General features: G+C 40.4%; 1 protein-coding gene across 1 annotated transcript in view; it reads right to left on the bottom strand.

Moving 5' to 3' along the window:
• Nucleotides 1-26,497, bottom strand: part of LOC122805263 (rap guanine nucleotide exchange factor 4-like) — a 1,439,269-nt gene that overhangs the window by 162,781 nt on the left and 1,249,991 nt on the right. Inside the window, exon 21 of the mRNA XM_044075352.1 lies at nt 571-661. Coding sequence (XP_043931287.1) covers nt 571-661 — 91 coding nt within the window. The remainder of the gene's footprint in view (nt 1-570; nt 662-26,497) is intronic.

The raw sequence follows: 26,497 nt of genomic DNA, 5'->3' as shown, positions 1-26,497 counted from the left end.
TTTCCTTATTACTATTTTATTTCTGAAATATACTGTGGAATTTTTCTCTGTGGGCCTCTGCTGAATAGGGGTATTGTTGCCCAGTCGGACTTTCCCGGTCAACAAATGATAAATAAATAATGATCAGTGAATACAAAATTAGAAATAGTGTGATTATCCTTTTATGAAGCTGGAGTATACTTTTCCGCTTGCACTGGAAAAAAGTAATTCTAACTGGACCCTCTCCAGGACAGAATACCACTTGATTGTAGGCAAATATGAAAATATACATATTTGCATAGTGATTTTTTTTTGCTTATCTGAAGCAGCAGGACAGAGAGCAAGGAGCATTCCAATGCAATGTGTATGTTGCAGTATAAGATGAAAGTGTCAGCATCTCTTAAACTACAGTGCTCTTTTCTTGTACCACAGAATAAAATCAAAATTACAAACGTATCTGTTCTAACAGAAAGTACAAAAGAAGACTGACATCATAAAGCTTACCTTGACCAATCCTGCCAAAAAACATATACTGTAAAACTGACAAGAGCTTATATACTGCGTGTGGTCATTACTATGTGAAATACCTACCTCCCAAGTTTGTGCAAGTCGACTCACAGCAACATTGCTCAGCCCCATAACAACTGCAAAAAAGGAATTCAGATTTTTGTATTCTTTACAGCTGAAAGAAAGAAAGGAAGACAGGTTCATTATTTTCTTACTCATTTCAAAGGTTCCTCTCCATAAAAATACTAGCAATTAATACATGGTAATACTGTTTGAAGTCAAAGAGCTGGAGACTTGTTTAGGTAAACTTTAATAAAAGATTATATTTACACCTAGTTCAGCTTGTTCTTCTGACTAGTGGTGAACTTATCTTCCCATTACTTATTCCTGAAGAAGCCTATCTTTTTTTTTTTTTTTTTTTTACATTTCCTGCTCTTCAGTGCCTATCAGCCTTCAGAGCTTTCTCTAATGCTGCTTATTATGCATTTTCTTGACATAACATGGTAAGAGTGCAACTGTTAGGATGCTGTCATCTAGTAAGTCACCACAGGGGGGGTTTCTCAGTATTCTTTTTTTCTGCATCTGCAGCAGTGCATGTCAGAATTTGCTCAAGGTGTGAGCATGCAGTGAGCATTTGCAGTGGTGAGTTACTTACCTGTTTGGAAGACGTAACCACTCAGAATGCCTTTCTACTCTTTTAAGCATATTATACATCCCAGACACATATTCAACTTTTCCTACAAAGAGAGACAAGCTGATAACATCAGTCTCCTCCAGTGCCTGAACTGATACTTAGACTTGGAAAGTCTGGACTCTATTCAGGGCTTAACTGGCCCGTGTCAAAAATTACTACTCTAGGTGTTTTGCACGATAAGCCCCACATTTCCATCAGCTTTGGCATAGCTACTCAGAGCTGCTCGTCATTTGGTGACTTCGCTAGACAGTGCTAAGAATCTGCTTTCACCTGAAGAAATTTAAATATTTTGTACTTCTCTTGTTATATTTTAGCAGTTTCTTAATTTATTTGCTGTTTTTCTGCAATTTACTTAAAAATATATAATAATAATAATAATAAAAAGAAAAAGAAAAAAAACACTTAAAAAAGCTGTACTGTCTACTGCAGCTTTAATTAGTTAATTGCACTGTATTACCCCATATCTGATAGATCTAGGGATGTTGTAGCTAGTTTGTGTGGTCTTCTTACATCTGGGTTCCAAACCAGTTATTCTACATTAAGAAGTTTTTTTCTGCACTCATCTGACAGAAGTGTGCTGATCTATCCAATCTCAGTTGGGGATTGTTGGTGAAAGGCTTATTTTGTGCTTTCCTGATTGGTGATTAGCTTAGAACTTGTTCCTTTTTGCTCATATTTAAACCTCACATTAACATGGGCTGTGGCATATCTACTCAGACCTGCTCATCTTTTGGCATCTTCACTAGACAGTGCTGTGAATCTGCTTTCACCTGGAGAAATTCATTACTGAAAAGACGAAAAATAAGTATTTTGCTGCACTTCTCTTGTTACGTTTTAGCAGTTTCTTAATTTATTTGCTGTTTTTTCTGTAATTTACTTCAAAAAAAAAAAAAAGCAACGGTATGGTCTACTGCTGCTTTAAGTATCTGATTGGTCTAGAACTGTTGTAGCTACTTTGTGTGGTCTTCTTACACTTGGGCTCCAAACCAGCTATTCTACATTAGAAGTTTGTTTTCTGTACTCTTGGAAAGAAATATGCTGATCTAACCTATCTGAATGGGACTGTTGGTGGAAGGCTTATTGTGAACCTTCATGATTGGTAGTTAGCTTACAACTTGTTTCTCTTTACTCGTATTTAAGCCTCACATTTGAGTGGGCTTTGGTATAGCTACTCAGAGCTGCTTATTTTGTGACTTTGCTAGAGAATGCTGATAATCTGCTTTCATCTGGAGAAATTTATCACTGAAGAGATGAAAAATGAGTATTTTGTTGCACTTCTCTTGTTACATTTTAGCAATTTCTTTTCTGCTTTTTCCTGTACTTTACTTCAAAAAAAAAAAAAAAAAAAACTGCACTGGCTACTCCTGCTTTAAGTAGTTAATTGCACTGTATTACATTGTATCTGATAGTCTGAGTCTACTTTACTTACTCAAATAGTCACATCATCGACTTCCACTTCGCCAAGACAAAAGGATCGACAATCCAGAAGACCAGCATCCTGAACACCAACTTTCTACTTAAGGTAAGTAACTGCTTGGCCATCCTGTTGAACTTTGCCCCTTACCCCCACGATACTGCGATCTCGGACTTGGTATATTTAGTTAGGGGGTATGGGGAATGAAGCCTCCCACAATTGTGGGTTTAGTTTTGTTTGGTTTATTTTTTTTGGGGGGGGTGGCCAAGGGGTTACTTACCTCAAGTAGAAAGATGGTGTTCCAGATGTCGGTCTTCTGGTTTTTCAGTCCTTTCATCTTGGCGAAGTGAAAGTCAGTGATGTGGCTGTTCGGATAAGTAAAGTAGACCCGATAGTTCTAGGACTACTGTAGCTAATTTGTGTAGTGTTAACTTTGGCTCAAAACCAGCCATTCTACATTAGAAGTTTGTTTTCTGCACTGCTGTGGCAGAAGTATTCTGATCTGGCCTATTTGAGTTGAGGATTGCTGATGAAAGGCTTACTGTGTGCTTTCCTAATTGGTAGTTAGCTTAAAACTTGTTCCTCTTTGCTCATATTTAAGTCTTGCATTTGCATGGTGCTACTCTCCATACATTGGTGATTGGAAGTGCCCTGTATAGGTGCAAAAGCCTTAAAGATCAGGTTTTCCCTAAACAACTGTCAGTGAAACCCTTCCAAGCTGATCTGCTGCTTTAGGAGCAACTCAGTTGTGCATTAATGGTCAGCCTTGGCCTATGGAAAGTATAGGTCCTTCTTGTGGTCTCTGAGCTACCAGCACAGTCCTGTCAAATTAACCCATTCTCTTCCCTAATAAAACATACAGTAAGAACCTGCTATCATGGATGGGCAGATTCCCTTCATCTCTCTGGCCAGCCTGATGGCCATGGGCATCCTGAGGCAATGTAGCAATTGTCTCATGTAGACTGACAACCATTTACTCCTGAAACAAATAAATACTTTATGTGGAAGATGCAGTTACACTATGGAATTGTAGGCAAGACTCTCTCATATGGACAAATCGATGCCAAACAGATTGTCTGCAAACACATACACATCACTTCCCACACTAAATAAGAACACAACACATACACCCACATACAGTATGTGGAAGCACTCATTAGTAACTTACCAAAAGACCAGAGGACTCCAAAATGGTGCCTTTAGAAACCACTTACATACATAACAATGCAAAAAACAGCCACAACACATAATAAAAACACACCAGTGTCTCAAAAAAAGTCCTTAAGGTGTAACACCACAAAACCCAATATACTGGTCATAGGAGACTCCATAATGAGACACACAGAAGTTTCCCTCATCAGCTGGATAAGGAGCAGGTTATGGTTAGCTGCCTGTCAGGTGACAGATCTAAGTCACTCAACCACAAGTATCAGTATGACACTGTAATCCATGTGGAGATGAATGACTTGATATGTACCTCTCAGGACTATATGAAGAGAGACATGACTGAGCTCTTAGATTATGTGTTACAGGCAGATATAAGCCTAGCTTTAAGCAGCATTCTACCTTCTCCAAGGATAATGCCACAATACAAACAAAAAATGACTGACTTTTACAATTGGCTTAGCTTCTGGTGTCAGTTAAAGAGGATCCAATATCTGTTAGCCTGGGAAGACATGGTCCACCCACGATGCTTTGCCAGAGATGGTTTGCACCTGCCTTCTCTAGGCTTTCAGATACTGACAAAGAAATTAGCCACCCCTATTGTATCTTTTTTGGCAGTGTCAAAATAACCCACCTCCCAACATAACAAAATTCTCTCTAGATAAACTCAAGGTACTACTGCTTAATGCTAGGAGTCTAAACAAGAAACTTCACTCCCTGGAAGCACTCCTCATCATGGAAGATGCTGATGTCTGTGCAGTCACTGAGACATGGTTCAAAGGCACGGAAAGCACCTCAGACGTTCAGGGCTGCAATGCCTTCCACAGGTTCAGACTATAAACTGAGCGTGAAAGAATCAGAGGAGGAGGAGGTGTATCCATCTTCAAGTACACCTCAAGACTGGTCAGACAGTATGACTGTTTCAAACTACTCCATGTTCAATTAACCACAAGCAAAATCTCCTGCCACATCACAGCTAGCTACAGGTTCCCCACCATGAACCAGGAAAAGCATACTGCATACCCGGACATACTGGAGTCACTTGCCATAATTATCCTACCATTAACTGGAAAATATACATGACATACTGGCTTAGAGGTCCTTGGACTTTATCAATGCAAATTCTCCGGAACAGCTAGTCAGCACACCCATGAGAGGCTCCAATGTCCTGGATATTGTACTCACTAACGTGGGACAACATTACTTCTCCCACCCCCGTGTGATGTCCTCCCTTGTAAGACTGGACCATAGATCAACCTCTTTCAATGCAATTATAAAGCCAGAAACTCGATAAAGCTAAAAAATGTATTTATTTATTTTATTTTACATTTGTTGACCGGGCTAGTCTAGCTGGAGATATTTCCATTTTCAGTAGAGGCCCGGGGAGAAAAGCTCCACACAGAATACAATAAAGAAAACATCATAGTGTTTGTAAGAAAGTTCGTAAAAGACAAAAAAAACTATAACTCTACAGCTTCCTATTATTACTAAATGAGTTAGTTACCAGTTCACACAGTCACAGTCCAAAGAATCTTATACAAACATCAAATACTTTGTATGATAAAGATACTAAATGATACTATATAAAATAATTACTACCACACACAGTCATATTTGAAAAACTTTGAATAAAGATAAAAATACTTTGTAAGATAAAGATACAGGGTAGGACGTGAGTGAGAAGAGAGCTGAGAATAAGGGAAGTTAGAAGGGATAAGTTATGGAAAGGAGAGCAAGTAAGACAGTCAGCAAGCAAAGAAGTAATTTGGAAGACAAGTGGGAGTAGAAGAAGAAAGCCAGGTGGAGGGTAGAGTCAGTGAGAAGTAGGAGGTAGTTCAAAGTAGAGTATAAGTAGTGAAAAGTTAATCAGGTTTACTACAGGAGCACAGCCAGTGGTTTTGGAAGTGCAGTTTAATGTTTTGTTTGAAAAGAGGCAATGATGTAGTCTTTGTTATGTTGCTAGGTAATAAATTCCATTTTGTACCTACTGAATTTGTAAAAAGGGAGTCACCAGCAGTGTTATTAGATTTTATAGAACTAGTCAATAGTTTATTAGAGGAGCGGAGAGAGTTAAGGTTGTTATAGGGGATTATGAGTTGAGAGAGTATAGGGGTGTTCTTTGGTTGGTACAGAATTTTATGGGCAATAGTGAGTTGTTGGATTGCAAGATAGTTTTGAAACTCTAGCCAGCCTAGTGGTTTCAGGTTGAGACAGTGGTGTGTTCTGTAGGGGTTACCTATAGCGAAACGAGCAATGTTATTGTAGCAGGTAGCCAATTTAGTAAGGTTGTTTTTCTTGAGGTTGGTAAAGATGGGAGAAGCATAGAGAAGAGTAGAAAGAAGATGGGAGTGAGAAATCCTAGTTCTAGTGGAAGGTGTCAGAAATGGTCTAATCCGATATAAGGATCCTATTTTTCTATTGACAAGTTTTATGGAGTTGTTAATGTGTTGGCTGAAAGAGAGATTATTATCAATTGTAATACCTAACAGTTTAGTGGTAGAGTCGGGAGAAATGACAGTGGCATTGTTGGAGGAGATGGTGAAGTTTAAGGGGGGGGGGTCTTGGTAGTGGGGTGAAGAGGAGAAGTTTAGTTTTTTTAGCATTTAATAAGAGGAATCTACTAGAGAACCATGTTTCAACGGTATTAAAGATTTTTTGAGTATGAGAGATAAGTTCTGAGGTGGAAGATGCTGAGCAGATGAGTGTGGAATCATCAGCATATTGAATGCAGGTAGCTTGAGGGATTATTGTTTGGAGATCATTAATGAAGAGGGAGAAGAGAAGTGGGCCAAGAATGGAGCCTTGTGGAACTCCAATAGAAACAGGCAAAAGAGAAGAAATGTGGTTATTCCAGAGAACTGCTTGTTTTCTGTTTTAAAGATAAGAATTAAACCATCTAATGGCAGGGATATCAAAAGATAGGGATTCAAGAGTATTGATTAATAAAGAGTGGTTAACCATATCGAATGCTTTGGAGAGGTCAATGAAGATGGCAGAAGAGTGTAGGTTGTTGTTACGGTTCAGATTAATAGTGTCTACAAAGGAAAGCAGGGCGGTAGTTGTACTATGATATGGTCTGAAGCCGTGTTGACAGTTAGCTATGATGTTGTGGAGAGAGAGGTGTTGTACAAGCTGATGATGGATACATTTCTCCATAATTCTGGCCAGAGGAGAGAGGAGAGCAATAGGTCTATAGTTGGAGTAGTCTATGGAGTTACCACCTTTATGGAGTGGGATAATGTGAGAGACCTTCCAGATATCTGGGATGATTCCTTCTTTGATTGTCCTATTTATGAGAATGGAAATAGGATATGTGATAACATTGGCAGCTTTTTGTAGAAAGAGTGAAGGTAGCTTGTCAGCAGAGGGGGTACAAGGTTTTAGTTTGAGAAGGAGTCTATATATGTAAGATGTAGAGATTGGATGTAGAGAGAATTTAAAGGAAGAGTTTGTAAGGTTACAAGGTGTGTGTGAGTTGTTGGCATTTAGTTGTTTAGCAAGAGCTTGTATAGCTTCAGTGAAGAATGTATTGAAGGCATCTGCAGTTAGTTGAGGGGTATCAGGATCAGCATTAAGTGGGGAAGGAGTTTTAGAACTTCCTGGGGAGAGGAGTCTATTGACTGAGGACCAGAAAAGTTTAGAATTATTAAGGTGAGTTTGTTGTAGATTGAAGTAGAATTTCTTTTTGTCAGCTATTATTGCCTTTTTGGTTAAATTTCTAAGCTGGTGGAAGTGTAGAAGATCAGGGTTATTTCTGTGGGACCTGCATGTGGCCCAGACTTTATTTCTAGTGAGAATAAGTTGTTTGGTTTCATGGGAGAGCCAGGGGGCTGCTTTAGATTTAATTCTAATGATACTTTCAGGAGCATGAATGTCTAGAATGGATAAGAAACTAGAGTTAAAGAATAGTACTGCATTTTCGAGAGGGAGTGTTTTTAAGGGGTTCCAGTTACATGCATTTAGTTCAGACTGAAACAGTTCAGGGTTAAAATGTTTGATGGTGCGTATATTTCTTATAGTGCAGGGGTTTACACAATCTGCCTTTTCCCTTGTTATGAATGTTAAGGAGTGATCGCTAACATCATCTGGCAATGTTCCTACTTTGTAACTATCTTTGACTTTGTTTATGAGAATCCAGTCTAAGATGCTTTCTCTATTGCTATGTTTGTTGAGCCTAGTAGTTGAGGTAATGGTTTGGGTAAAACCATGGAGGTTGATATGAGAAGAAGGATTATCAGCATTAATGCTATTCCAGTCTATGTTTAGGTCACCTAGTATAATGGTTTCTTGTATGTGGCAGATAGCCAGCTAAGGTAATTTTCGAGGACTGGTATATTATTACCAGGTGGTAGGTACATACATATAATATAAAGGGATTTTTTGGAATTTAATTCGAGTTTAGCAATGATTGCTTCTACCTTACTATCTTGAGTTGGAGAGGCAGGAAGGGTAGTAATCTTCAGATGGTTTTTAAAAAGAATTGCAACACCCCCACCTTTGCGGTTGGGACGGTCAAGTCTTACCATGTTATACCCTTGGGGAGTAATCTCAGTGTCTTTAGTGGAAGACTTTAGCCAGGTCTCAGAGAGGCAAAGAATGTCAAATGAATGTACGTGAAGGAGGGAATGCAGGTAGGGTATTTTATTGTTTATGCTTTAGGTATTAAGATGTCCTATTAGGAAGGTGTTATTGAGTTTGGGTATGGCTATTAGGGGAGAGGGGAAAGTAGGACCAGGGTTAGGGTGGATATCTCCAGCTTGAAGGGTAAGATTAATAGGTTTCATATTGAGGTTACATTTTAGAAAGGTTAGTAATTTAGTTTTGTTATCAGAAGGCAAGACATATTTGAGATGTGAAAATCTGTGGAATTTAGGTAGTTGATAGTTAGGGGTAGAAGAAGTATATGGATATGAATTAAGTGGAATGAGAAATGTTGTAGTGTGTTTATGTGGATTGAAAGGTTGGACATACAATGGTTTCTCATAGATGGATAGGAAGTAAACTGAGCATAGGCTGGAAAAAAGTAGACTTGGGAGTAAAAGCTGGGTTGGCAGGTATGGAGCCATAGTAGGAGTAGGAGTATTAGAGAAAGGTGAGAAGAGTATGAGAGGAGGAAGTAGAAAGGGGTGTTTTATCGTTAAGTAAAGGTATAGAACAACTTAGGATAACAGAAGAGGGGATAGGAGTAAAACACAGAAAGGAGTAGGTATTTCTAGTGTATAAAGGAGTAGAATTAGGAGGGGTACGTTGAGTAAATTAGAGGGAGAAATAGATAGAATAAGTGTGAGTGTATGGCTGTGAAAGGGTGTGAGTGGGGGTGGGAGGCAGTTAGAGTGGGAAGAAGAAGGATTGGAAGATCAGAATAGGGGGTGTGTCGAGGGAGCTATATGGCTAGGACCTCTGGGGGTGGGTGGGAATTGGGGGTAGGGAGTGGAGCGGATTGCCTCCTATTAAGTGATGGTATAAGAAATTTCAAAGCCCCTTTGAACAGAGATAACATGGACTCCTATGCAGAGGTGTACACCAATGCCCTGTATAACAACTTAAGCAGTTGTATAGAATTGGCTGCACCTGACCAGATTAAAACCAGGTCTTGCTGAAAAAACAAGCTACTCGGGTGGACCCGTAGTATAAACATGCTATACAACAAAAGAAAGAAATTAATGTCTGAAAACAAGAGGGAAGTGGCTCAGCACAGGGAAAAAGTCCTTCTCCAGCTAAAACAAATTAGAGATCTTGTCAAGTCCTCCAAAGCTAATTACAAAGCAAAAATAGCCTCCCTAGCTAGGGATACTCACAAGGCATTATTTAACTATGTCTGAAATCTAAAGGGGGATACCCAGGTATGCACTGAACTGGTTGTGGATGGGATCACCTATACTCAACCAGTGGTAAAAGTCAACCTGCCACCTGACAGATTTGGAGCAAACTTCACCCCCCCATCTCTACCAGTCAAACCCCAAAGTATACCTGCCATCATTCCTCAGCTTATTGTCTCAAAAGAGCAGGTCATCTTTGTGCTCTCCAAGGTCAAAAACACGGCATAAATGGGACCAGAAGCATCCCAGGTTGCCTTTTAAACAAATTAAAACATGACCTAGCAGACCTACTTGGATCCCTGTTTAACCACAGCCTGTGGACTGGCTATGTTCTGGCAGAATGGACGACAGCAACAGTAATCCCTCTGCACAAAGAGGGACCATCAACTAACACTGGGAATTATAGACCCATAAGCTTGACTAGTCTCATCTGCAAGACCATGGAAAGAATCATTATGGACCTTATCACAAAGGACATAGGTAATTTCCAAACTCTGGACCCAACCCAGTTGAGATTTGTTAAGGTTAGATCATGCCTGTACAGTGCATATTGCCTACCGTGACCTAGCCAAGGCATTCATAGGTTCATAGGTTGATACTAGGCTATCTGCCCTAGGGCATTTATAAGCCTAGCTAGAGTGTGTTTGGCTTTCGCCACCCTTTTAGATTAGTTGGCTGTGCCTCTGTATAGTAGGTCACAGAAGGTAGCCCTTTTTAAGGTTAGTTTACTATACCTCTGTCAAGCAGGGACACAGAAGAGATCCCAGGGGTAAACTTAAAATCTCCCATCCACTCATCAAGATTTCTCTTGAAGAGGGTCAGTGAGGGGCTCTTCCTAACATGGATTGGGATTTTGTTCCAGAGTGAGGGGAGCCTCTGGGATATGAATCTGTCCCTCCAGCATGTCCTATTTATTTCTGTGCTGAAGTTCAAGTCCCTGGAGCATGTAGCTCTAAGGGTTTTGGATTTCCTGAGGTGAAGCATGTCCATTAATTCTGGGCTGGACATGGCTTTATACGTCAGACACAGATTGCCTCTGAGTAGGAGGCACGCAACTGAGTAGAGCTGGAGTTTCTTTAGCCGAACTGCATAGGGCATCTGTTTGAGCCCCTTGATCCTCTTGGTGAGGTACTTTTGGGGTCTTTCCAGTTGCTGCAGGTGTCGGGTACGGTACATCCCAAATGGGGCATTGTATTCAATTATGGGCCTGATAAGTGATGAATAGAGGGACACAATGACCTCTCTTGATCTAGATGCAAATCCTTTCATGATAAGGTGGGCTATATAGAAGGTCTTTCTAACCACTTTGGCAATGTGATTGTCAAAGGAGAGATTGCTATCTACTTGGGTCCCCAAGTCCTTAATTACTTCTTCCGTACTTAATGGATTACCACCTATGAGTTAATTTGTGGGCACTTTGTTTTTCCCAAAGGGGATGACTATGCACTTTTTGGCATTTAGCTTTAGGCCATGGCTCTGGCACCAGTTATCCGTCTCTGTGAGACCCTTTTGGAGGATGCTTGTGTCAGCCGGAGTGTCGATTACGGCACCCAGTTTGCAGTCATCTGTGAACTTGGTCAGCCATAGTCCACCCGTGTTAGCCTGTACCTCGGAGAAATATACACCGAACAAGAGAGGTCCCAGGACTGAGCCTTGTGGGACGCCACTTGTAACTGTTTTAGAGTCTGACATGGCACCTGCTATTCTGACCATGTGGGTTCTATCCCTGAGCCAGTCTGCAACCCATCTTGTGACATAGGGGTTGATATTTAAGCTGGTGAGCTTATTTATGATGCCCGAGTGGGGTATTGTGTCGAAGGCTTTTGTGAGGTCCAGGTAGGCTGTGTGGACTACCTTCCCTTCATCTATGGCTTTGGTAACTATTTCAAAGAAGTTGACGAGGTTCAAGAGGCAAGATCTGCCCTTAACAAAGCCAAATTGGGTAGGATCTAGTGTCTAGAGGTTCCCAATGTCTTTGTTTATGATTTCCATGATGATACGCTCCATAGCTTTGCAGACCAGGCTAGTCAGGTTTATAGGGCGATAGTTTCCGGGGTCTGTTGTGGCACCACCTTTGTGGAGTGGGACCACTGTTGCTGTACGCCATTCCTTGGGTACATATCCTGTAGTAAGGCTGAGACTGAACAGTGACTTTATATGAGGGTTTAGTTCTTCTTGGAGCTCATGTAAGACGCAGCCCGGGACACCGTCTGGACCCATTGATGCTGTGTTTTTTGCTTTGGAGAGGGCATCTCTCACCTGTGAATCTGTGATCTCAGGAAGACTACACTCTGTTGGGATAGACATTTGCTCTTTTGGGGGGGAAGGGGGAGAGAAGTTTGCACTGAACCTTTCTGCCAGGATGTTGGCAATGTCTGTGGGTTCAGTGTATTTTTTGTCATTTTGCACTAACTCAGAGCATATCTGGGAGTTGCCTCCCAGGTTTCTGACATAACTAAAGAAGGCCTTGTGATTATCTTTAGTGTCTTGTGCAATTTTTCTTTTGAAGCTGACCTTAGATGATTTTATGAGGGATCGTAGTTTCTTGCTAGTACTGATCAGAGACGCCTTCCCTTTTTGGGATTTTGCTCTATCATGTAGTAGCTTTCTCCTTCTGTTGTATAGCTTATTTATGGCCATGGTCCACCAGACAGGTCTCCTGCCTTTGGAGGAGTAAGTCTTGATTTTATTTGGGATAGCATGCTCCATGCATTCCTGTAGGTGTCCATAGAATGCTTTTGTAAAGGATTCTGCATTTTGGAAACTGCATTTTGACACAATCTACCTCTCAGGTATTATAGAAAAACTCAGCCAGATGTGAATTAACCCTTATGCTACCAGATGGGCAGCCAGTTGGCTCACTGACAGGACACATACTCTCAAAATGGGTGACTTCACCTCTAGCAAAAGACCAGTCACCAGTGGCGTACCACAAGACACTGTGCTAGGCCCTTTACTATTTGGAATTTATTTCTCAGATGTCCAGGCAAACACTGATGGCCTGTCACTGATGAAATTCTCTGATGATTGCAAACTGGGAGCAATCACTGAGCCCCCCCAGTGATGCTAATATACTGCAGAAAGGGTTAATGCAGACAAATAATTGGTGCCAAAACCATGGATTGAAGCTAAACAAACAAAAAAAAAAAGCCAACATCCCTGCTAATTACATTATAGACAGCACCTCCCTAAGTGTAGACCCAGTGGTACATGATCTGGGTATACAGGTTGATAGCAATCTGAACTTCGACAACCATGTATCCACAATGGTAAGGGAATTATTCTATGTGGCACATATCATAAGTAAAGGCACTGCATCAAGAACTAATGATGTTATACTTCCATTATACTCGACCCTCATCAGACTAGTAATAGAGTACAATGCTTCCTTTTGCATGTATCTTACCAGACACCTGCAACAGCTGGAGAGACCACAGAGGTTTCTCACCAAGAAAATATAGGGTACACAAAACAAGTCCTACATGAAAAGACTGAAAGCCCGGTCACTGTATTCTGACTCCAACAGGGTGCTAAGGAGTGACCTGTGCCTGGCTTACAGGGCAGTCTCTGACCAGGCCCTGATGGAAATGCTACAAATTCATAAATCAAACTGCATGAGGGTCACTTGCTCCAGGGATCTTAACCTAGCCTCTGACATGAACAAATCATGCTGGAGAGATAGATACATCTCCCAGAGACTACTCCTTCTCTGGAACAAGTTTCCCATTCATGTGAAGCAGAGCTTCTCCTTGACCTTCTTCAAACTCAACCTAGATTAATGGATAGGGGACTGTAAATTCACTCCTGAGATGACACCATATCCCTCATGAACTTAGGCAGTTGGTATTAATTACCGTGGACTTATACCTCTGCAGATTTTGCTCACCTAACTACTGACAATTGGGGCAACTTGGGATAAATATGGCTAGGCTTGTAAGGGCTCTAGGGCTGTTAGCCTAGTAACCTCCTATGAACCTATAGCAATACATACATATCTTTATACATATCGTCACTGTCAGTGTGGGCTTTCATATTACTACTTTCGGTGTGTGTTTATTTATGTGTATACGTATCTATTCATATAGCAACTTAAATCTATGGATGAGAAACAGAAAATTTACCCCAGGACTCCCTCCTATACTACTAATGGGAAAATGCAGCTCCAAAATGCTTTATCCTGTACATGGGTCCCCTTCAAATTATCTATGATATTTTTACCAGTTATTCTCATTAGGGGTAATATTTAGTTACCGACCATAATGGATAAGTCCAATCTGTAACCAAATGGGATAGATTATTTCAAGACAAAAAGGGAAACTGGCTATGCTTAAAATGGCCCACAAGGGCAGCTAGCCTAGTACTTACCTAAGAACCTATATAAATGTGTGTGTGTGTGTGTGTGTGTGTGTGTGTGTGTGTGTGTGTGTGTGTGTGTGTGTGTGTGTGTGTGTGTGTGTATGTTTAATGTTACCTTGTCTAAGTGGCCAGAGTCATGGTTGAAAAGGGTCTGAGAAAAAGCATTTCACTTAAGCAGTTAATAAATTAACAGGTACAGAAATAAAAACCTGCAAGACCATTATGTAATCATGAATGATCTAGAAACTTTTCAGTTAAGCAGCTGTGTATTTTTTATAAAGATAATGCTGTATGTTGCATTTTTTCCTGTTAGTTTTAGAATGTGGTAGGCTTTTTTTTGCTGTTTTATTGGAGTTGGTATATTTTTCACTACGAGGTCCAGCACATAATATTATTATGATCTAAATTGCAGTCGCAATAGAAATATGACATTTTGAATAGTCTTGTTAAACTGTTGCTAAATTTTGTTGAGGTGAAATTTAGAATAAGAGTCATAGAGAGGTACTATATTCCTGCACAATATCTGTGCAACTTAGAGGATCTACATTGCAGTGTAGATCAGACATTAATTACACATCCAAGTTGAGACAGGCTGTACTTTTATGCAGGCAGCTTTGCTCTGGGGTATAGGTGAGTCATACAGCAAATATGCAAGCGTGAATATCCGCATGGTGAAATATGTACTCAGAAATGTAAACTAGAATCCACAGAGTTGCAGTACACCACTGCACTTGAATTACATAGGAACTGAAATCATGAATTCACAGATTGTTGCATCTCATACTAAACAAGTACATGCAGGGAATGCTGCATATGTTATTGTTTCCCTCAGTGGCATAGCACAAAGTGACCCATAAAGCTATATAGGCATACAATGTGTGCAGCTGTAATGCTATAGTGTCCACATATGTGGACACCTGCCAGATGTATGAACGATCAAGAAAATGGTGTATAGAAAAGTAGGAGACTGACATGGGAAGGTAGTTTGCAAAAAGACATGCAGAATAGCAAATATAGGAGTATGAAGGATGTAAAAAAGTAGGGACAACTTTTTTGCAAGGCTAGGATATTTTTTCTGTATATAAGGAGAGAAGGGAATGGGGGGATGTTGTTAAGAGAAGAAGGTGAGGAAAGGGAGTGGGTCACTGTGCAGGGGCAGGAAGGCCCACTTACAACACCATAGACAGACTGGCATGGATGATCACACACTAAGAGATGGAAACATGATAGGACATAGTTCATATTGTGATGAGAAGGGTTGGACAATGCACGGGGTATGGAATGTGACACAAGAGGAAAGGGTTACACTAACTTAGGGATGGAATGGTTGGTACAAGCATCCCTGAAAAAGAGGGATATTGCTGTAAACCATCATCAGATGATCGAACAGGGTGGCCAGTGTTATGGACTACACCCTCCCCTAGTAGTTCAACTGTCAGGGCTGACTGGGTGAGCATATGTTCCAGTAGGTGCATCGAAGACAGCAGACAAATATCTGTCCCTGTGCATATGTTAATACACCTACAGGGAAATATGGCCCTGGCACACATGGAAGCATACCAGATAGTGTGTCGGCACCCTCATGTGGAACATCATAACCCCACCAAATGACACATCCCTGCAAAAAGCATATAAATGCAGTTGGCAATTTACACTACATGTCAAGAACACTTCTACCTAACATAGGAATAGAAGCACTGTACAATATTCAGATATCTGTGACATTATGAGTAAGACAATGACCTGCCAGTAAGAAAAAAGGTTCCTTACATATACCATAAAAAACAAAAATAAAAAAGAAGAAAAAGTGATAATGCAGTCCACTTACAATACCATTAAGGACATTGCTGCCAAACCTATGCCTCCAATGCAAAGAGACAAGCAAAGTGCTAAAATTGCAGGTCATCCTACTGATGCCTGCATTGCTCTCCATGCCAGATGACATAGATATGGTTTTAGAAAGCTATTTTTGAGACATAGACAACAGTGTGTGGAGAAGTAATGGTACCTTCAGCACTCAAAGGCAGGTCTGAGGTGCTATTCAGTGCTCTGCAAGTGTCTGATAACCAGTATTTGTCTCCCTACCTAAGGATATGCACTATGTACAGATACTCAGTTAAAATAAGCCTAGCAATATCAAAATGTACATGTGTCATGTGTACAAATATTGTACTGGCAGCAAGACATCCCAGTATATCGGGACAACCTATTCCTCTGCATTTCTGTCACTTCTAGTAGAGTAGGTATGGCCTGTCTATAGTATATGATGACCTATGATGTTGGTTACAACACTGCAATGACTATGTCTGTGTATCCCTCCCAGTAACACTGTACAGCTGTGTTACCTGTATTTCCACATGCATCTTATAATGCTGGCACCAGGGAAGACCATGTTCCTATAGACATAACTGTAAATCCTAACAAAGTGGATGAACCCTCCAAAGAATCCATATGTGCCAATGTCTGTCAGGGACATCAACCATATGTGTTCTTCTCTGTCCCTCTGACTATGGGATTACATATTACTATATCTGTCCCTGTGTCTGTAGCTGTCAGCCTACCATTCCCAGCAGTGCACAGTCAGAGCCACAAATCTTGTATTCACAGATGTCTACATGTTTGTCAATGACAAAGGCTAGGTAATTTCATCTCAGATGGAAATGAATACCTGGGGACAACACCTGTTAGGGAGAGGGAATGCTGGCAAGTATTTATGGGGCCAGGTGTGGCAGAAACTGGTTTACAACATCAAATCTGTGGGTGAGCAAAATCATGCACTACAGAAAGGGGGAAGTGTCATATATGGTTATACTAAGCTGTACCAAGGCAAAGGCACATCCCTTACTGACTGAAAGGTTGGCAATTGTGTGTGTGTTTGTTTGTTTGTGGGGTTCACTTAAGAACAGCAGGCTAACAGAGCCGGAGAAGTTTCTGGCATCTCTCCATGTGGGCTGTGGTGGAGTGGCCACTGACATCAGGATGGAACTACCTCCACTCATATTGGTTCATTATGCACTAGGTTTACAACACTTACAGCATATTATTGTACGGCACCATGCAGACATAGAAAGTAAGCTGACTACAGCATAAACTTCCTACGTTTTGTCATAGGAACATTAGGTATCCAGGCACATCAGGACTGCAGAAGAGGTAGCCTGGGATTGTATGGTACACCTCGCATAGTAAACCTTAGTTTGAATGCCACAGAGCCACGGTGCTATCAGCAATAGCATAGTTACTCATTCTCACTCCAGTGTGAATATTGTTGTCTATTCATGGGGCAGACCACTGCCATACTGACACTTATTGCAGATGGTGGGGCAGGACAGCTAGCTGATGCTGACATGCATGTAGATGCCAAAGAAGATGGAACACAAATAGCTGAATCATAAACAGATGACACTGTGGCACTATTTGTGTCCATATGACATTGCGGCACTGTTTGATTTCTTCTTGGGTGAACATCCAGCCACAGTACAGAGTGAAGATGTGGCCTCACCACTGATAAATACAAGTCCATACAACTGAGTGCTCACTATCCTCAATGACAGGGGTGCCTCTTGTGGCTGTGAGCAGCAGAGGATGAGTAAACTACATCCAATGCCAGTTATGACACACATTTGTCAGGGCTGTCCAACCCTGTCATGTGTTATAGATGGCCTCTGACATACAAGTGGGACTCAGGATCAATAATGTTATGGGCCAGACCATCATCCAAGCACAGGCTGCAGCTATGCATTCCATGAAAGAGCTGACTGCTATATTGCATGGCATTGATAAGGATGCCACTCAGCACTGCCAGATGCATTGTCAGGCCATGGGCCCATTGAAACTGCAATTATTGTTCTTATTTGGTCTGTGGTAGCACATGCTGCTTTCATGTTCTCATTCATGTGGACAACAAAAAAGTAGCATGTGCTACCACAGACTTCCTGTCATCAGTACTACCACAATAGCCTAGATTAGCAGCATTACCAGAGGTCAGGGTGGCTGTTTTGAAGGGCCATTTGTAAGTATACAGTCTTCATCTATGTCAGGCAGAGTGTGATAGCCTGCCACCCTGTGTCATGGGTTGCAATGACATTCAGCTTCCATTGGCAGGACTCATCATCAAAGGATTCCATCTAGACCTATTCTACAGTAGCACACTATACCTGTCATGGGAGGCTGTAAGTACTACTGTACCTGGGTTGAGTAGTAGCCTCAGGTTAGAGTAACATAGTGGCATCCCACTGACATTTCAGTAGAATGTAATGCTTGATACAGAAGACGTGTCACCTTGATGCCCCATTTCTGCTTCCTGTCACATGCCCCTCCCACCGAGTGTATTGACAGATAAGTGCCACTTTGTCTCTTGCCACCTACCAAAGTAGATGATGATGTCTATGACTTACTGTCTGCTCTCTTCTGTGTGGTGTATGTTGAGATGTCTGATGCACAGTGTGGCCTGACATTGCATTGATTAGCATAGTCTGATGTGAACAACACATGCATCATTTCCTGTGTTTAACTTTGCACACAGCAACATTTTAACATTTTCAGTGGTGCTGGATGCCTCTTTACTCATACCAATGAGAAATGGTGACACAAAGATATACTAAATGCTGCTGTGAGTTATTGCGATCTTAAGGTTGCTTGCTGTCTGCAGCTGCAAAATTTTTAGTGTACTTTACAATTTTATTATTTTCATACTGTGCTGCACTGCACAACTTACCCATGGGCAGCTATGAATCAAAACTATATGACATTATGCTGTCATTTGCATATATTCTTTGTGGTGCACTTCTGGTTACTACACATAATGCAGCATAGTACTGTGAATTTATACTGGTCATTTCCTGCAAGAGTATGTACTGTATACTACAGAATGTGTCTAGGAATCCCTACCATACTTTTACATTTAATGGACTGTGCATTTATGCAGGCAATCTGACTTATGCTAAATAAGGGCACAAATTAAACCAAGTACCTCAAACCATTATTATAGCTCTATTCATAAAATCAATTGTATCTGCAGAAGAGCTTACATTCTCTTACAATGAGTTATTGATGAACAGTTAGCAAATGACAGTATCAAATTCGATGCACAGCCCTTCAAAAAAAAAAAAAATCACTCAATTGTTTTGGTGCATTTTGATGAACAAGAAAGGTCTGCTACCAGATAAATAATGTTTTAAACTATGTACAATCAGGAAGACAAGAAAACTAGGACACTTTCGGGTAAAAACTGTCTATTATGTTTCTTTCAGAATTAAATACATCATATTTTTGAAGATCATTTAGGCATATTTTTTGTGCCATATAGAACATGGGGCAGTATGTCAATGAGAAATAACTGACACTACAGCTTTTGAGCATTTAGCATCTCATAACAAGGGCTGTGAATATAAATAGAATAAAGCTGCTAAAGTGTTTGCATATAGTGTGCATAAGTAACATAACCATTACCATTTTAAGTCTGTCTCATAGTACTGCCCTTTTAAGAGTGCACGTAGCCTGCAACGCATTGCATTTTCCTAAGTTGTTGGCAGCTAGTGTGTAATACTTGATGTGTTCACGTAATTTCTGCTGAGCTTTCATGCTGTTAGGGATAAAAGTTACTTATTTAGCTAAACTAATGGTGCATGCTGACTTGACCAACAAATATCACTGAGTAACCATTGGTGTTCACTCTAACAAGGGTTGACTGCTGAAATGGTATAATTTTCTGTTGAACAGTAAACAGTGTTCATTCATAGTGCTCACCTATATTTCTGACCCTCACTATGTGCAGTGCATTATTAGTAGGTATGTAGCTATCTATGTATTATGTACCTATGTATCTACCTATCTATTCATTTATCTATTTATCTAAATGACTATGTTATTGATTGTCGAAGTGTAGAAACACTGAAGTTCAAAACATTGATTTCTACATATTGAAAACCAGTGACATTGCAAAAATAAATAAACTAATAAATAAATGAAAAGAACCTGATCAAAAAAGGAAAGAAACTTTTCCTTTACTTTACTGATCGGACACCTTTAGAAAACAAACCCTATCCCTAGTATCCCAGACAGACCTAGTTTGTCTGAATAGTGATATTCTTAGGGGAAGGGTTTTTTGGTAAGGTAATGTATCAGGTTGGGGTTAGGGATAGTGTACATGAGTAAGGGTGGCCATGCTCATGTCCAGGAGGGTTGTGAGTGCTATCCTGAGTAAGAATTTATGGTGTCCCATCCACTCTTCCAGGTTCCTTTTGAACAGTGTCATAGAAGTGCTGTGCTTCACATAAATTGGCAGTCTATTCCAAAGACATGGCAGTCGCTGGGAGACATCCTTCCAGCATGTCCTATTCAAGTTGCAGGCCATATTTAGGTCGCTGGAATGGGTGTCTCTAGTCCCATTTGATTTACAGATGTGCAGCAAATTCATTAGGTTTGGGTCGGAGATTGCTCTGTAAGCCAGGCATAAGTCTCTGCTAAGAAGTCTATATGATACTGAGTATAGTGACAGAGACTTTAGTTGGTCTGTGTAAGGCATGTTGTGGAGTCCCTTGATCTTCTTTGTTAGAAACCTCTGATGTGTCTCCAGTTGCTGCAGGTGCTTTGTACGGTACATGGCAAAAGGAGTATTATATTCAATTATGGGCCTGATTAGTGATGAGTATAGAGGAATTATAACCTCCTGCAATGCCTTTGTTAATCAAGTGTGCTACTTAGAAAGCCTTCCTTGCAAAGTTAAGGTCGCAGTCTACTTGTGATCCCAGATCCCTTACCACTTCATAGGTACATTGGGTATTATCGTTAATTTGATAGTGTGAAGGGACATTGCTTTTACCAAAGGGAATAATGATGCATTTATTTGCATTTAGTTTGAGACTGTGACTAAGACACCAGTCGCTGGCCTGCATTAAGACCCTCCTGAAGTATACTGATATAATTTGGGGATTCGATAATTGCACCCAGTTTGCAGTCTTCTGCAAACTTGGTCAGTCACAGCCCCTTAGTTTGGGCCTGAAATTCTGAGAAGTATATACCAACAGTAGGGGGCATAGCACTGACCTTTGTGGAATTTTCCGCTGATGACAGGTTCGCTGGTTGATGTGGATTCACCTTCTTTGATAGTGTGTGACCGGTTTGTGAGCCAGTTGGCAACCCATCTTACACAAAGGTGTTTGCATTCAGTTTGCTAAGTTTATCAGTAATGCCCAAGTATGGGATTTTGTTGAAGGCCTTGGCCAAGCCGAAGTATGCTGTGTGCACAGATTTGCCTTTGTCAGTGGCCCTGGTCACATTTTCGAAGAAATCCACCAGGTTTAACAAACTGGATCTGCCCTTGACGAAGCTGAACTGGGTTGGATCCAAGGTTTGTAGGTCAGCTATGTCTTTATTTATGAGGTTCATGATGATACATTCTATGGCCTTACAGATGAGGCTGTTCAGACTTATGGATCTATAATTCCCTGGGTCTGTTGCTAAGCAATCTTTGTGGAGGGGAATGACTTCATCTTCATCAAGGACTAATTTAGCCTCTTTAATGAGAAAGTATGATAATCACTAGCAGGTAGAGTGTAATGTGCATTTTGTTAAGAACTGTTTGAATTGAACCAATAAATATGAAGGCAGGGTCAAAACAAGCACCAAGATATTAAATAATTTAGCTGCTCTCTTGACACACCTACTGAGTGATTTAATGTAGAACTTAGCATGAGTGTATGCCAGTTTTTTTGCCAAATTACAAGGCCTAACTACTCTTGAAACTGGGTCATCAGACCTATGTGAACAAGACATTAATGTGTAAAACAAAGACTATTGGCTATCTCTGAACTATTTAATGAGCCTGGCTGTCATAGCAGTCTGCATAAAGTAGTACTTTTAATAGTAGTAAGGTAAAGCTCATTGTGTCAATAAGGATTGAAAAACAGAACCCAGAAAAGAAGCTTGTGGTATCCCTGTTTTGATATGTTACAGCTGGCAGAAAGGCTGACTTACTAGTACTCTGAGTGTCTGTTATCCAGGTGACTATGTTTGTATGTTTGAACAAATTTTTTTTTAAATCTTTAATGTTTTCTTCATGCAAAAACATTAAGCATTCAGAACCAGGTGAAAAGGAACATTAAAATATGCCTCCTTTTCACTGCTTCACTTATCATAAAACCCACACTGTCCTTGAGAGTCTACACATCCAAGCTTTATGGAAGCTACATTTGCCACTGTAAGAAATCAGATATTGCTATGCCATTACAATGGTGCTATAAGATATCATTCACTCACTTAATCCATACACCATGGATGACGAATGCAGTTGGAGAACTACTGCCATTATACATGTGAAATAAAATCCTATTAAAGGTCTATATACTGGTACACAGTTTTCAGTATATGGAGTGATAACAATGACATACAACATGGAATTGAAGACAGAGATCAAATAACCTGTTCTGCCACAGTGTAAGGTACTACTAAATGCTGACATTTGATGCTATGCCATTACAACCATGAGCAACATGTTACATTCAAAACCAACATACACTGATGCCTACAAAATCAGGCATCCTTTAAAAACTGAAGAGGAGTACATCAAATTATATAAGTACATCATTCTGAAATGTATGCCTTGAAGTGCAAAACTGATAAACACTGACATATTCATTTTAGCTAACTATACAGGCGATGAAACTCATAACAAGTCTGCAGTTTTATTTGAACAACTGCGGGTTATATGTATCTTTAACTATGTTAGATTCAGAAGAGATATAGGACTTCTAGGGCAGTGCAAGTGCCTCAGTAAGTACCTATGTAAACCCCAAAAAAGGCACCAGGTTTCATTTTCTAAAAATTGAAAAAGAAAGGCTTATGAAGCTGTCAAGCTGAAAGTCATATTATGCTCAACACCTGTAAAACTGCGATGATGACAGCAGTCATAGTAGCTCATAGAAATGCTTTTCTTGTCAAAATTCTTTTAATTAAGAATAACAGATAACACTGCAATGACATATAAAATAGATTAAAACATTTTCCAAAAACATTTGATGCAAAATGACAATATATAAAAACTACGTACAATATTTACTTAATGAAAAGAAATCTAAAATATTTGGGATGCATCAGTCTGTTAAACAATGATCTTGATGGCTCTGAGATGCGTTTTAGCCTAACATACTCAATAAAATGAACTGGATTTTTTTTTGTGCTTACTACAGTCCTATAATTTTGGAACTTCTGAACATCTCTTCACAGTTTTCCAAAAGCTACTTCTCTGATTAATTGCACTAATTTTGTTAGTCTCTTGGCTTGCTCTTTTGCAGCAGACAAGAGTAAAACATTTTGTATGGGTCACTTGAAATACATCTTTTGTCATATAATGTTTTCCAGTAGCATATCTCTGGAACCATTCAACTAATTCCCATCAAACTATTTTTGTTTGCCATTGTAAACATATTTTCTTTTTTAATATCATATTTCTTCTGGCAACCACTGCTGAACCCAAGCAGTGAGAGAAGCAATTAGGTTAAAGCAAGAGGCAAACCACAGAAGGCTAGCAGGGCCTTATCTGTAATGAAGTGAAGTCACAGTTGTGGGAGTAGTAGTATAGAGAATGACTTTCAAACTGCCTTAAAGAGGCATCTATTTATTTATTATTTATTTTATTTTGTTTGTATTTGTTTACCGGGATGGTCCACTGGGCCAGGTTGAGCCCATTTTCAGTGAAGGCCCGGGGAGAAAAGCTCCATATTGGCATGCGAGTAAAAATACAAGATTCACTGTGGATTACACAAGTAAACAGTAACAGTTACATAAAGGTAAGCATTTCAATATCACAGACTTCAGATAGCGCAGCGCTACTACTAACAATTATTGAAAATGATTACTGAAAATAAGTTGCGGAAGAATAATAATAGCTATGTGGTAGTAAATACATTACAGGTATAAATGTCAATCATATCAGATCTGCATAGATGGAATTTCATTGAGTAGTTATATTATTAGGTAGTAGAGTTCTACAAGAGTAAGAGAAGGTGGTAGGAAATGGTAGTGATCGGGTTTTGGGAGCTGCAGAGTAGGCACATGTGCAGTGCCATTGGGTGGAGAGGTGTTGTCACAGAGATGTTTTGAAAGAAGAAACATCACTGGTAGTCCTTATTGGTAGTGGAAGGGTGTTCCACAGTTTGGCTACTGTGAATTAGTATAACATATGGTCAGCAGGAAGGTTTGTTGTTTATACTTTCAGGAGGAACTGGTTCTCAGATCTAGTCACTAAAGGAGGTGAGGTGAGATACTGTCAGGCTGTTTTCAGTAAAAGTGTTGAGATACTCATTAAGGACATTGCAGAGAGGTAGAAAGAACACTTTGAGATATTCGTAAATGCTATGATTATGTTCTATCATACGGAGGAATTTCCAGAAGCAGATGCTGAAGATGGACCTAATTCAGTACATGAGGTTGATGAGAAAATTAAACAGCTTCACTGTGGCAAGAATACAAGGGTGGATGAGATCTGGCTAAAGGTATTTAAGGCAGTAGACATTATGGGGTGTCATATTTAACATGACTTTTCAGTGTTCTGTTGAAGTCTGGAAAAATACCTCGAGTGCCAAATTGGAGTAATGGTCCCCATTTTCAAAGAGGGACAGGTGAGCGTGGCCCTATTACAAAGAGATAATTTTCCTTAGCCTCACTGGAAAAGCATTTGCCAGGGTGCTTGAAAAGAGACTTTTTTAATAGTTGAGCCAGAGATGTAGCTATGGTGGGGTGAAGGGGCAGGTGCTCTAGTCACAAGATGTTTGAGATCAGTAAATGCCAGTTGGGTAGTAGTGTAGTACCAACATTTAGAAATGGATGCCAATACTTTACTTGTGGTCATGGCTGATGCACTGAAGTGCTTAGTGTGTGGCATAAGTGTAACAAACCACTTGTTACATTTGTGGGAAGCAGTTGGCTACAGTTTCAGTACAGAACATCTTTTTTTATATTTTTGGAGTTGAGGGAGGCAACAGATTAAAGAATTGTACAGGAGTTCAGATAATGTAAATATGGTTTGGAGTTGAGCCTGTGACTCAGAAGAAGCAACGAAAGTTCTGCCCTGATCACAGAAGAGTTGATCAACTCTTTGTCCTTGCACATGTTGGAATGTTTAGGGAGTCTGCCATTACTGATTCTCTGTGCTACAGATTTGGAGAAGGTATATGATTGTGTACCATGAAATGTCTTGTTGAAAGTAGTATGATAGTATGAGGTCCATGTGTCACTGCTGCCTGTCATTTAGTCTGTGTATTTGAGGGGTAAGAACTGTGTGTATATTCTCAGATCTGAGTTAAGTGCATTCAGGGTGGGCATCAGGCTCATTCAAGCATGTGACTTATATTCTCTCACTTTGGTGGATGTCATGGACTGAATATCAAGGCACAGCAATTTATTTGCACAGTCTCCAGTTTAGGGATTTGAGACTTTTATCTTTGTTGTTTGCAGATGATATTGTCTTGTTAGCCTAAAGTGACTGCTATGATCTGTATGAACTGGGGTGATTACTGGTAAGTATGTAGTAAAAGGGATGAAATTAGCACACCCAAATCAGAGGTTAAGGTAATCTGGGAAAATCGTGGATTGTCTTTTTATTTTACAGGGAGCAGCTATCCTATCTGGAAGAATTTAAACATTTTGATATCTTGTTCAGAAGTGAAGGCAGAGGGGTCTGAGTGATTGACCAACAGAGGGGTACAGTAGTGGTAGTGTGGGAGGCATTGTACTAGATGGTAGTGATAAAGTAAGAGTTGGAATATAGGACAAAGGTCTCAGTTTACAGATTAATTTATGGCCCCATCCTCAGCTATGGTCATGAGGTTTGTGTAGTAATAGAGAAGATGAGATTAAGGTTGCAGGAAGGAGAATGTAGTTCCTTCTCATGGGTAGTTGGTCCACTCTTTGGGATGGAATGAGGATCCTGGCAGTCAAAGAGCTACAGTCATTTCCCCTCTGTGTTGAGCAAAGTCAGCTGATGCTAACTGAGCACTCCTGTAAAGTTGCCCAAAAACACTTTCTGTATGGGAGGTGTAATGGGCATGGACCACTGGGAGGAGGCCTTTGTTTGAGTCTTTTGGCTTTTCCCGGCTAGGGGTCGCCACAGCGGAACTCCGGTCTGCTAATGATTGGCAGTTGATTTTTACATACCGGCTTGCCAGGCCTGATGCACAACCTTCAACGAAGGTATGCCCATTCACGCATGTCTCCATGCAGAAGACGCTCTAGCTGAGAATCGAACCGGACAGCGTCTTACTGTGAGGTGACAACGCTACCGCAGCACCACCACCGCGGGTGGGGAGGAGGCCTTTGTGCAGATGTAGAAAATGTTGGAGGGATTACCTCTCTCTCTCTTTCTCTCTCTCTCTCAGCTTGCCTGGGAATGGCAGGGAATCTCACAGAATGAGCTGTTGTCTATTACTGGGAATAAGTTAGTCTAATCTGTCTTGCCCAACTTTCTACCACCAAAAACCTACACCTTTACAGAGAAATATAGAAACTGAATCAATGGACATTTAGTTTCTCTTTCCCACAGACATTTTTAATTCACCTGCCTATCCCAGT

Source organism: Protopterus annectens, chromosome 6.part1 (genome assembly GCF_019279795.1).
Source record: "Protopterus annectens isolate FY-2018-M chromosome 6.part1, PAN1.0, whole genome shotgun sequence".
Taxonomy (NCBI): Eukaryota; Metazoa; Chordata; order Ceratodontiformes; family Protopteridae; genus Protopterus; species Protopterus annectens.
The sequence above is the reverse complement of the archived record's forward strand: the minus strand, read 5'-3'. Positions and strand labels throughout refer to the sequence as shown.